This window comes from Apteryx rowi, unplaced genomic scaffold, assembly GCF_003343035.1.
Source record: "Apteryx rowi isolate R43461 unplaced genomic scaffold, aptRow1 scaffold_662, whole genome shotgun sequence".
NCBI lineage: Eukaryota > Metazoa > Chordata > Aves > Apterygiformes > Apterygidae > Apteryx > Apteryx rowi.
Genome location: NW_020450941.1, coordinates 381,125 through 393,231, shown reverse-complemented (window position 1 = coordinate 393,231; position 12,107 = coordinate 381,125). Strand labels below are relative to the sequence as shown.

General features: G+C 58.5%; 1 protein-coding gene across 1 annotated transcript; it reads left to right on the top strand.

Moving 5' to 3' along the window:
* The first annotated feature begins 622 nt into the window (after positions 1-622).
* On the top strand, positions 623-10,601 carry TACR1 (tachykinin receptor 1). Its single transcript, XM_026085258.1, has 5 exons — positions 623-1,023; positions 6,158-6,352; positions 9,461-9,611; positions 9,930-10,126; positions 10,310-10,601. Exons 1-5 carry the CDS (start codon positions 623-625, stop codon positions 10,599-10,601), a joined length of 1,236 nt encoding a protein of 411 aa, XP_025941043.1.
* The last annotated feature ends 1,506 nt before the right edge of the window (positions 10,602-12,107 follow it).

The following is a 12,107-nucleotide window of genomic DNA, read 5'->3' as shown; positions in this document are numbered from 1 at the left end:
GATCCGGGAGGGATCCGTGCCCCGGATCGGCTGCGCCCCGATCCCGGAGGGATCCGATCAGGAAGGGATCCGCGCCCCGAACCGGGAGGGACCTGCACCCCGAACCGGCTGCGCCCCGATCCCGGAGGAGTCTGCGCCTCGAACCGGCTGCAACCCGAACCGGGAAGGACCCGAACCGGGAGGGACCCGCGCCCTGAACCGGGAGGGAGCCGCTCCCCGACCCCGCTGCAGCCCAAACCGGGAGGGACCCGAACCGGGAGGGAGCCGCTCCCCGACCCTGCTGCACCCCGATCCGGGAGGGACCCGAACCGGGAGGGAGCCGCTCCCCAAACCCGCTGCACCCCGATCCAGGAGGGACCCGAACCGGGAGGGAGCCGCTCCCCAAACCCGCTGCACCCCAATCCAGGAGGAACCTGCACCCCGAACCATCTGCACCCCGAATCGGGAGGCCCCCGCACCCTGAACCGGCCGTGCCACGAACCTCCTGAGCCCCCAACCCGGAGGGACCCACGCGCCCCGACCTCCCTGCGCCCCGAACCGGGAGATACCCGCACCCCGAAACGGCCAGCGATGCCCTGAGCCGGGAGGCACCGCAACCCGCTCCGGCTCTGCCGCCAGCGCCATGGATAACACGCTGCCCATCGCGGAGGAGCTGGAGCGCCGGTGGCTGCACAAYGCCTCGCTCAACGAGTCCTCCGCCAACCAGTTCGTGCAGCCGCCCTGGCAGGTGGCCCTGTGGGCCGTCGCCTACGCCCTCATCGTGGCCGTCTCCGTGGTGGGCAACGTGGTGGTGATGTGGATCATCCTGGCCCACAAGCGCATGCGCACCGTCACCAACTACTTCTTGGTGAACCTGGCCTTCGCCGAAGCCTCCATGGCCGCCTTCAACACGGTGGTGAACTTCACCTACGCCATCCACAAYGAGTGGTACTACGGGCTGCTCTACTGCAAGTTCCACAACTTCTTCCCCATCGCCGCCGTCTTCGCCAGCATCTACTCCATGACGGCCATCGCCCTGGACAGGTGAGCCGCGGCCTCGAGCGCCGGCCCCGTCGCTCGCCCGGGGGGCAGCGTCGGCGCCCGTCCCCGTTTCCCGCGCGATGCCGCTCTCCGGCTTTGCCCCCGCCGCCTCCGGCTGCCTCTGCGGCCGTGGGGGAAATACCGCAAYGGGCGAGCGAGGCGGGTTGCGTTAAGACGGCGGCGGAAATAATCCCGCTCGCCCGCGGGGCGGCGTTTCGGGGCGTCCATCGGCACCCCGCGAACGGCGGCCGCCTCGCAAYGGGCTTGGGGAAGGGGCTTCGGAGCCCGCAGGCTGCCGGCTCTGCGCGTAGCAGCCRTCCGAGCCTCTCCCGCCCCGGCTCCTCCGCAGAGCGAGGAGTTCATTTCCCCATCCGCTCGATTAAAAGTGAGACCGGTGTTTAGCGCAAGATGGCATCGCCTAATGACATTAAGCGCGTGCGTGCACGCGCGCGGCCGGCATGCCTTTGCCGGGCGGGAGGAGCCGTTCCTCGGAGCGAGCTCTTTTTTTTGGGGGTGGCTCTGCAGCCAGCRCGGCTCAATTCCTTATTTTGGGCCCGTTTTCTCCCGGCGTTGCCCACCAGCTCGGGATTAGGGACTGCGCGTGATGCCGCTCGCTCTGGACAAAAGTTCGGCAAAGGCTCTCGCAGGGGGRCTGCGTTTCCCGAGGAGAGGGGAGAGGAGGGATGAGCGAGGGGGTCGGCAGCGCGAAGCAGGTGCCTCCTGCCTCCCCTTCTGCTTTTCCGAACCACCCGGAAACCTTTTATTYGATGGCATTTTCCACCTCAGCACTATTGGGGAAAAAAAAAAAAATCGAGGCTCCCGAATGTTTTTGCAATTCCTGGCATTCCCAACGCAACATATTTCGCGGCAACAGCCAAGCTGGGGACTGTTTCTTTCGCTCCCTCATCCCGAAACGGCGTTTTTGGCTGGGGCCGCGTGCGGATTCCGAGCCGCGGCGTGAGCCGGCGCGGCCGCGTCCCTGGGAGAAATCGCCGCGGCGCCACCGCTCCTTCCCCGACAGCTGGGAAAAAGGGATCTTTGAGGCGTGCGGCGCCGGAGCCGTGCGAGATGCGCTCGGGGACTGTTTCCTCCGCTCGCTCCGAGGCTGTGATAAATAAATTGGACCTAACGGAGCTTCYGCGCCGGAGGAGACCTGAGGCCATAAAAAGGAGAGTCCTAGCAGGGCGGCTCTGTTTCTTCCCGCCAGCATTTCTGGCTCTGGTTCAGGAGCGTTTCGAGGGATGGCGGGAGGGGAAAAGCCTCTTTCGGGTTGCAAAGAGTTACGGAGACGATGCTCCGCTTGCAGCACGGCTCGGCCTTCAACCTGCGCCGCGCTTCCCCCCCCCCCCGCGGAGAACTGTTGCTTGTAATAAAAAGCAGATCCGCCACGGCAAGCCGGAGGAGCCGGCTGGCGTGCAAATCCATCCTTGCGCCTTTCTGCCCGGATGCATTTTTCCACCCCCTTTTTTCGGGGTGGGAAGCTGGGAAGACGAATGCGGCGAGGGCGAGGAGCAAGCATCATCCGCCGCACCGGGTTTGCCACCCGATAGTGACTACGGGCATTAAATTCAGGAACGCGTCGCGGGAACCCAACGGGAAGGATTTGCCCTGGTGAGCAATAAAAGGTGCTCCGGGCTGCACGGGAACAAGGAGAGCCGGGCTCCGAAGGCGGCGCTCGCTGGAAGAACGACGCGGCCAGGGAGACGCCGCTGTGCTCCCCGCCGGGGCGTCTCTGAAATCCAACGTGACGGCGCTTCTGATCTGCAGCCCAAAAGAGGCAGCGGGAATCGAGCGCACGAAGCCCCAAAGCGCGCGAAGCCGTTTATCACCGCAGCTGCTTTTCGCCTTCGGGTCGCTCCCCCAAAATCATCCGGGACGGCGCTTTCTGCAAATGCCGCCGGTTTGCACCGGCGGTTCGGGAAAGGCCCTTCTGCTCGCAGGCGTTCGCGCTCCTTCGTCGGGACCGATTTCACCCCGGGCGCAGCCTCGCTGCCAAAAAAATAAAGAAAGAAAAAAGAAAAAAGCGTTTTTTTTCTGAATTCCGGAACAATAGCGGGAAGGTTCGGTGTCAAGGCTGGGAACGGCTGCTCCGGAAAACGCGTTTACGATGCCGCTGCTCCGCATCCTGCACAAGGGGCTCCCAGCGACCTCGCTTGGCACTAGCAAAATGGGCTGAATCCTTCGTTTTCAGGCATATTCGGGACAGCCCACGCCGCATTTCCGAGCATCCGGGCCGGTAGCGAGCCGGCGGCCCCTTTGCGTGCAGCAACGAGGCTCCTCGCCGAAGGACAGCCAGGAATACGGCCCGAGGTTAAGATATACTGGATGATTTACAGGGTTGACAGGCAGAAAAAAAACCCAAAAAATCATCTCTGGGCTCAGAAACGCAACCGGGCTAAGCCGAAAACGGCACAGACAGAGCGAACGCAGCGTCCGCAGGTCCCCGATGAGGTTTGGAGCCCCGGAGGGGACTCGAGGCCAAGCCGGACTCTGCAGCGTTTGGGCTATTTAATACGAAGCGATTTTCCTTTTCTTCCAAGTTTTCTCTGCTAAACCAGCTAAAAAACAAGGACTTACCGTGGTACCAACCGCCTGCATCTTCTCGGGCCACGTTGCTGCTTTTACGCCCCAAAAGAGCCCCCCTCTCCCACCTCCGCCAGCTCGGAACAGCACACGGGGCCGGGAAATCCAGCTGGCCTCTTATTTCTTATCCCTTATTTCCAGCTTTCTAGATTCCAATCTGATTCCCGGATTTCTTATCTCTTCGTTTCTGTTTGAACGGCTTGCGAAACGGCACTAAGAAACCGCGGAAGAAGCGGCCGATCCGCACGGACCTCTCTCCTCTTCGCCGCTGCGGCTGCGAGCGGCTCGTATCTCCCCGACCCCTTATCACTAACCGCGGGAAAACCGGGAAAGAACACATTTTCCAATGGCGAGCTCCGGCTGTTGGGCCGCGCAAAGCCCTGGCATTGCTCCGGGAGGTGATTGATGCCGAGAGAAACCCTCCAGCGAGGACAAATTACAGCGGAAAAAAGGGAAAAAAAAAAAATCCCCCTTGGCTTCGATGGGGAACGATGGATGCTTGGAGAAGCACCGGGAGCAGGAAGAATAAATCTCTTTAATAGGGCACCGGGCCGCGGGGACCGTTGCCGGTGAGAAACGGGAGTCCCGGAACTCGTTAGCTGGCTTCGGAGGGGCCGTTTCTCGCGCACGGACGCCCCGAAACGGAGCCAAACGCCAAGCAGCCCAGCTGGCTCTTCTGGCCCCGGCGTGCTGCAAGCGGAGCGATCCGGCGGCTGCCAAGATGCAACGGAAGCGAGGGGGAAAAGAGAAAAAACAAACCCAAAATGCTGGCACAGGAATGCATTTTGCATTTATATATATATACGCATATATATAAGCATATATAGGGCTACTGGGGGGGAGAAACGCAGCAAGCCCGACCGGCCGCTAACTCTCCTCCGCTGCCGCCGTTTCGTTTTGCGTGAAATCTTCTCATCGAGAAGAGGAAAAAGGGGGAAAAAAAACCCAACCAAAACCCTCAAACTCAAAAAGGAAGCGGTTATTAAAATGTTAGGACAATTTTCTGCTTAGTGATACAATTATTGGGTAATTAGACGATATTTTAATATGAAAAATGGCCTAATTATTTTCAGGATATGTTGCTACGTTTCCATCCATCTCCAGCGGTTTTATGGGCTTCCGAGCAGCCCAGACCCTGTTGATTACGGGTTTTTTCCCCGGCAGAGCCCCTGCCTGGGGGAACGGTTATTATTCCCATTTTTATTCCTGCCGGGCAGCCGAAACCGGAGCATCGTTTCGGAGGTCGTGCAGCACCGGCGGCTTGGGAAGTGCCCCAAAATGGGATTCAGGGCCGGTTTTAGCCATAGCTCATCCCATCCTAGCGCGGGCGGGGGGATCTTTTTAAGACCCYGTCCGGCTGCTGCGTTTTTCTTCCTCGGCTATTTGGAGCGGTTGCCGTATTGATTTCGGAGGCTCGTTTCCATCCCGAGCGCTGCAGCGGCCGATGCCTCCACGGCAGTCGGAAAGGTCTCCGGAAAGGCGAATTGGTCGGATTTTATTGCATCGTGGCGACGCTTCTTTTGCAAGGCTCCCGCAGCTGCAAAGCGCCTTCAACCGGGGAGGCGAGGAATTAGGTCCGACACGTAAAAAAATCAAGCTCTTGCTCAAGGTCGCAGCCCCAGCCCCTTCGCCGGCCCCGTTTTCCAACAGCATTGGCCCAGTTTTCCTGGAAATAGCCTCGTTTGCCACTCTTTGCCTGCTCGAGCATCACTGGCGACTCGAGGGGGATAATTAGCAAGCGGCTTAGCTGGATTTTCAGCAGCGCCGGGCTGGAAAGGGCTGGTCCTCCCCTGGATGCACGCTCCCGCCGCCTATTTCTACATAAATCGCCGTGCTTTTGCCCCCGCAAATGCAAAAAGACACCGCGGGGTGTTATTTTCCACGCCCGGCATGGAGATGCTGCCAGGGGACGCGGAGGAGCAGTGGGATCTTGAGCACCATCATGGCTCGGAGATGCTCCTCGGGAAATGCTTCCCCTCGGAACGGGGTTTTTGCAAGCTTCTCCCGGAGTGATAACCCACACGCGCGGCGCTGCAGGATGAGGCGAAAAGGGGCACGTTTCGCTGCGTCACGGGGCAGCGGGCTCTTCCCGAGGCTTGCAGCAGGGGGGGAGAAATTGGAGCGGCGCTCGGTTCATCCCGCCGGCTGCCGTCGGCTCTGCCAGACCCGATTTGCAGAGGGAGAAATGCAACCGGCCCCGCGGCAGCCGGAGCCGGTGGGTCCGGGGAAAGAGGCCGCAATGCCGGGGGCGGAAAGGCCAGGGCCACCGGAGCACCCGGCCGCCGAGGCGGATTAAGACTCGGAGGAGGTCGAGGCGGCGGCGGGGGGGGGTTGCGTAGCTGCCTTCGCTCAGCTCGGTCTTTGCAGGAGAAAGATGCTGCCGGTTGCCTTCAGGAAGCTGCTTTTCAGTCGAGCCGAGCTAAAAGTCAACGAGCGTCTCGCACGGGATTCCAACCGCGAGGGTGAATCATTGCCTGAGCGTTGCAGGGGGGGTTGTTTTGCCCGGAGATTCCCGCAGAATCCCRAGCCCCGCTCTGCTCTGCCTCCGCYGCAGGTACATGGCTATCATCCACCCGCTGCAGCCCCGGCTCTCGGCCACCGCCACCAAGGTGGTCATCGGCATCATCTGGCTCCTGGCTTTCCTGCTGGCTTTTCCCCAAGGATACTACTCGGTGATGGAGGAGCTGCCGGGCCGGCTGGTGTGCCTGGTGGAATGGCCGGAACACGACGCCAACGCCTACGGGAAAACGTGAGTCGGTGCCTTGGGACGGTGGGAAACGGGGCGCCGGGAGCCGCAAAGCCAAACCGGGGCGTTTTCCGTGTCTACCAGCGGCTCCCGGAGCGGGAGGCGAGCGCATGGCTAGGAGCCGGCACAGGAATGGGAACGCGTTTCCTCCCCATTAAGGCGCCGCCTAATTATCTCCAGCGTTTCCAAAGGCTCCGGGCGGCCCTGCTGCGCCGGCAGCTGCTTCGCTCTTTGAGGTCAGGGAGTCCGGCTGTTCCCTACCGAGGTGGCCACGCGGCGACTTAAATGTCGCGAGTTAAAGGGAAAAAAAAGGGGGGGAAAAAAAAGAAAAAAGACATTTGTGATCCCGATTCCCATGGAACAACCCTCCGGAACAATCGTGCCGGGCCGGGGCGTGCGGAGAGGGGTTTAAAGCAAGCGTAGGAGCAGCCGACCTCCAGAGGTGCCTTCTGATATTTAATTTCTGTACCAGCCGGGTTAAAAAAAAAAAAAATCACTGCAATCCAGTCCGTTCTGGTTCCCGGCTAATTGCAGCTATTATTAGCCTTGCACAGAAGGAAAGCCGGGATCTGCGAGCTTCACCTTTCGAACCGTGACAGCCGAAACCCCGCGCGGCCGGCGGGGCCCGGGAGCGAGGCACAGCTCAGCCCGAGCCCCGCGCCGTCACCCCGAGCCCCGCGAACCCGCGGCTGCTGCAGGGATGCCGACGGCAGGGAACGCGGCCCTCCGTCCCCTCTTTTGCAGCCCTCGGCCTCGCCGCCTGCACGACGAAGCCCGGCATAGCTCGGGATATTATTTTCCTACCCCAAAATAACTTTGCAGGGACAGGTGGCCGGGATGCTGTCAAACCCTCTCCCTCGCTTCCGTGGCCCCGGCTGCAGTTATTTAAGGAAGGCGATGGGGGAAACACTCCCCGCAGCTCATTTGCAATGCCCGGATGGGGAGAAAGAGGGGAAAACAGCCAGAGATAGGGAAAAATAAGGAAGCCTCCATGCAGGAATGATGCCGGAGCCGCAAGAGGGTCCAGCAATCCAGGTTGATTCAACGCAGTGGCTCCTCACCGCCGCTAACCTTCCTGTAAGAAACCCTTATGGGGTTTCCAAAAAAAAAAAGCCCCGGGGCTCTTTGGGAATCCCCGGACACGATGCTCCCCACCATGCCCGGGCAGCTCCAAAAATCCATGTTATCCAACGGCTCCTGTGGGCGCCCGGGGGCCTTTCTGCTCCCGTCAAGCCTCAGCTCGTTGCAGCCGCTTGGAGCCCCGGCGTTGCGCGGGCGCCACGGCGAAGCCCTAATTGCGGAGCCACCGAGACGCCTCTTTAATTAGCAAAGCGGAGAGCAGCCCTACAAAAATCCAGCACAAACGCGATTAGCGCCGGGGAGGGAGGGAAGGCCGGACGAGACTGCAGGTCCAAAAGGAGCAGGAGACGGCGTGGCAGCACCTCGGCCCCGCCGGCGCTGGATGTGCCCCAGGCACGAGCCCRTGCCGACCCCTGGGCTTTATTCGATCAGGGCTGAATAAATTTTGCAGCCAAGAAGCCTCCAGTTTTGCCCCAGACTCCCACCCACCTTGCTCAATTTGGGGCTTTTCTATACCCATCCTAAAGGGCACCCAAAGGTCTTGTCCRACGGCTCTTTACGCCATCCTGGAGAACCGACCCGGCTGTTGAGTTTGCAAAATTAGCTTTTTTTCCCCTCCCAACAGTGCTCGCAGAAACGAAAGATGCTGCCAAATCCACCAAGGCGAGAGTTTGCACCAAGCCAACCCAGGCTGTGCAACGCAGCCGGCAAATGCTGGCTTGCATCCAAACAAGCTCCAGAAGGACCCTAAAACCTCGCTGTCTTTCCCAGCTACGTCCGTTGGGTTTAGGAAACTATCTTGTCTCCCTTGCCTCGTCTTGCCTGCAAACAGCAACCTTCCCTTCGAGCTCCGAGCAGTCTCGTACGCCCCAACGAACGGGTTGGATCGACATGGGGAGGAAATATAACTTGGCCCCTCGGGTTTGCAACAAATTGCAAAGAAAAAGGGGAAATTTGGCGCTGCGCGCRTTGCACTCGGCTGTTCCCAGCTGTGCTCTTTGGCACCGGGGCCGGCGTTACGTCTTGCAGCAGCCAAATCTGCAGCGGGCCAACTCGGGCGACGCGCATCCAAGACCCAGCGTTTGCCCTGCCTCCTTCGTCCTCTTAGCTGAATATTCCCATCCTTTAAATGGAGAAAAAAACACGCTATTTGCTCCTGCGGGGCTGCCAGATGAAAGGGAGCATTCGTCTCTAAGATAATCCRGGGTGTAAATAGAGCTTGCCAAGGGTATCATGTTGGAGATGGCTGAATCCGGCCAGCCTCTCCCCAGATTAGCCCCCCACCCCTTGCAGGAGCATCTCCAGCAAACGGCACTGGATCGGGCTCATCAGCCTCAGCGGGGTTTCTTACGGGAAGGAGATGCACCGTCGTGGTGCGCCGTTGCATCGCAGGAAGTGTTTTTGGTGTCAGCCACCGATGCCACTTGGTCATAGTTGGTTTGAGACCCTCCATGCTAATTAAAAAAAGCCTCAGAGAAAAAGTGAAGTCTCAGCACTGGCATTTGAAGTCTTCTCAGGTCATTGTTGATGCACCTATAACTTCCCAGGGGGACCTGAGCACAGTCTGATGGAGAAATTTAGACACATCTCACATGCCAGCAAGATCTTTCCAAAAGAAAACATTTCGATGGTGGGAACACAAAGTATTTACTTGTGCCCATCCCTGCCTAGTCCTCAGTTTTGACTTTTGTCCCCTTTTGAGAAAGGTGCTACCATGACCAAATCCTACACTGCAAAATGCAGGGTAGGATCGGTGCAGGCACGTTTGTCTTTCACTGATCTCTATATCACATCCCAGGAGGGCTCCGGGATGCCAAYGGCCGGTAGCTGCAGATTGGAAGAGATTGAGTTGGGTCAAAGGGATGGAGTCCTTCCTCCAGAGACGTTACAGCCCTGAGCTCTCTGGGCAACATGTGTCTGTAGGAATTGTGCCAAATTCTCTTTTCCTCCATGAAACGCCATTTTCAAGCTCAGTTTGTTGAAAAGACTTAACTGGTAGAGGACACACTCAACAGCCATGGTCTATCCTAGGTATCACTTCTGCATGACCATCCTGATCTACTTCCTGCCGCTCCTGGTGATCGGATGCGCCTACACTGTGGTCGGCATCACCCTCTGGGCGAGCGAGATACCTGGCGACTCCTCCGACCGCTACCATGAGCAAGTGTCGGCCAAGAGGAAGGTAAGGTGCTTCCGGCGCAGTAGGAGCCATCATGCCCAATCCCAGCTAACCATGGCCAAAAATAATCCAGGTGAAGGGCACACCTCACCGTTGCTGTAATGGAGCAGAGGACATCCTCTGGGCAGCCCTGTCTGAACGTGCATGGTTCAATCGAGATGTTGCTTGCTTGGTCACGGCAGGATGGGTCTCCAAGGCAGGGCTGACTCTGTGGTGTGGCCAAAGGAGGAGACCTGTTCTGGCAGGTGATGCCCCATCACTGGGCTCGCACTCCCCGGTGTCCAGGTGACTTGGCTTCCCTGCCCACTCTTCTCCTTGCAGGTGGTGAAGATGATGATCATCGTGGTGTGCACGTTCGCAGTCTGCTGGCTGCCCTACCACATCTACTTCACCCTGCAGTACTTCAACCCCGAGTGGTACCTGCAGAAGTTCATCCAGCAGGTCTACTTGGCTATCATGTGGCTGGCCATGAGCTCCACCATGTACAACCCCATCATCTACTGCTGCCTCAATGACAGGTGGGTTACGAGCTCCCTTTGGCAGCGTCTCAGCCCAGTAGACCAGGGAGGAGGAGACAGCCCCAGAGGTGGCTGATTTTTGGGCGGCGTGGAGCGAAATGCCACCCTTTGGCCCCAAAGAGCTGACGTGGTCTACACCACAAGCGTGCACCACCACCCTCCTTGCCTCTGCTCTCTCCCCAGGTTTCGCGTGGGCTTCAAGCACGCGTTTCGGTGGTGCCCCTTCGTCAGCGCCAGCGAGTATGAGGGCCTGGAAATGAAGTCGGCCAGGTACCTGCAGACGCAGAGCAGCACCTACAAGGCGAGCCGGGTGGAGACCACCGTGTCCTTGGCGGTCGGCACGGCCGACGACGAGCTCGACGAGGGCGGCAAGGCCAAGCGCCTCTCCGTGGACATGACCTCCAAYGGCTCCTCCCGCAGCGACTCCAAAACCGTCTCCGAAAGCTTCAGCTTCTACTCAAACACGCTCACCTAAGYGGTCCCCGGCCCCTCTYGCTCCCAGCGCCATCGCCCCAGTTCGCGTCTCCGTGCCGTTTTCCCATCTCTCGCTGCACCAACCACAGCGGGGCAGCCCGAGAGCCGGAAAAAAAAMCCCTTTGGATTAATTTTGGTGTGCTCCCTCATGGATCCTCTTCGAACGCAAGGGAGGTTTTGCTGGCCAAGCTTTTTCGTCCTCCCCGTCACTCCTGGCTGCACATCCACATGGGCATAATCCAGTGGAAAAATATCCTTTATAAATTTGGGGGCCACAAAKTTTTCTGCAGGGACCACAGAAGCCAGGGACAGGGTTTCAGATGCGACCCAGATTTTGGTTGCTATCTAGCAATTGTATGTGCCAAAAAAATTCTCATTTGCTTCCTAAAAGGCCCAAAGCGGTGGATCTTGCGTAGGGTTTGGAAGCCTGGAGCAGAAGAGGATGCACCGAAATACATGTTTCACAACCCGAAAAYGGAAGGGGCTGCCCAGAAACAGGGGTGGAGCAGTTTCCGTCAGAAAAACGAGTTTTGCCGACGTGAAACGTTTGACGGGTTATGGGAGTTTTGCAGAAATTTTCACTCGGCGGCATGCCAAAAGAAGAATTGCTTCCGCTTTCTGGATTTTGTTTTCAGAGAACTTTCTCTCTTTCCATCCCCTTTGCGCAAAACCTTAAGTTTAGGACATATATACATGTATATGTAATAGGATAGTTGCTGTGACGTGGTTTCATTGGGGCCATTGGCGCCAAGCGCGACCCTTTTGCTTCAGACGGTTTTGAATCGCTCTGGCTGTCCCAAACCGGCRTCGTTGCAAACATCGGCACTTCGGACGGATCAGGAATTTTGCCGCGTGTCCAGYGCTGGATTTTCGGGAAAGCTAACAGCTCACCGAGAAACGAAGGCGGCGCCGTAGGGAGCCGAAACCGCTTTGTTATGTGCTGGGACTTTGCTTCCCCTTGGAAAACCCTCGGGATCCTTTGGCAAGCAGCCTCAACGCCGCCTGCGAAAGGGCTCCTTTGGTCTTATGAACATACCCCCAAAAAGAGGAAAAAGAAAAAAAATTAGAGGCGGGCGAACTTGGTTCGTTGGGAACAAAACCACAAGCGTTTGGACTTTTTTGCTTGGATTTTTTTTAAAGCACCCAAGTTTCAGCACGAGCAATTCCACCAAGATGAAGGGAGCTGCATTCCTAGATTTTTTGCTGGATATAGCTTGGATTGAAGGTTTGGCCCTCTGGGCCGGGGCGGCATCGCCATGGCTGTTGTAGCAGGATCCGCCGGCACCATCTCTCCTTCCTTGGGGTGGAAATCAGCCTTCTAAAGAAGATTTTCTCCGGGACGGAGAGACGCCCGGCAGGTTTGCACGGGGAAGGAAAGGGCTCGCTCGCTGCAAAGCCGAACGCCGCCGCTCGTCGAGCCCACAGCAACGCCTGGAAGCAAAGCGGCTTTGAGCTTCCCAACCAGCTGTCGGACGATGCAGTCCGACATAAACCCCCCACCGCGATG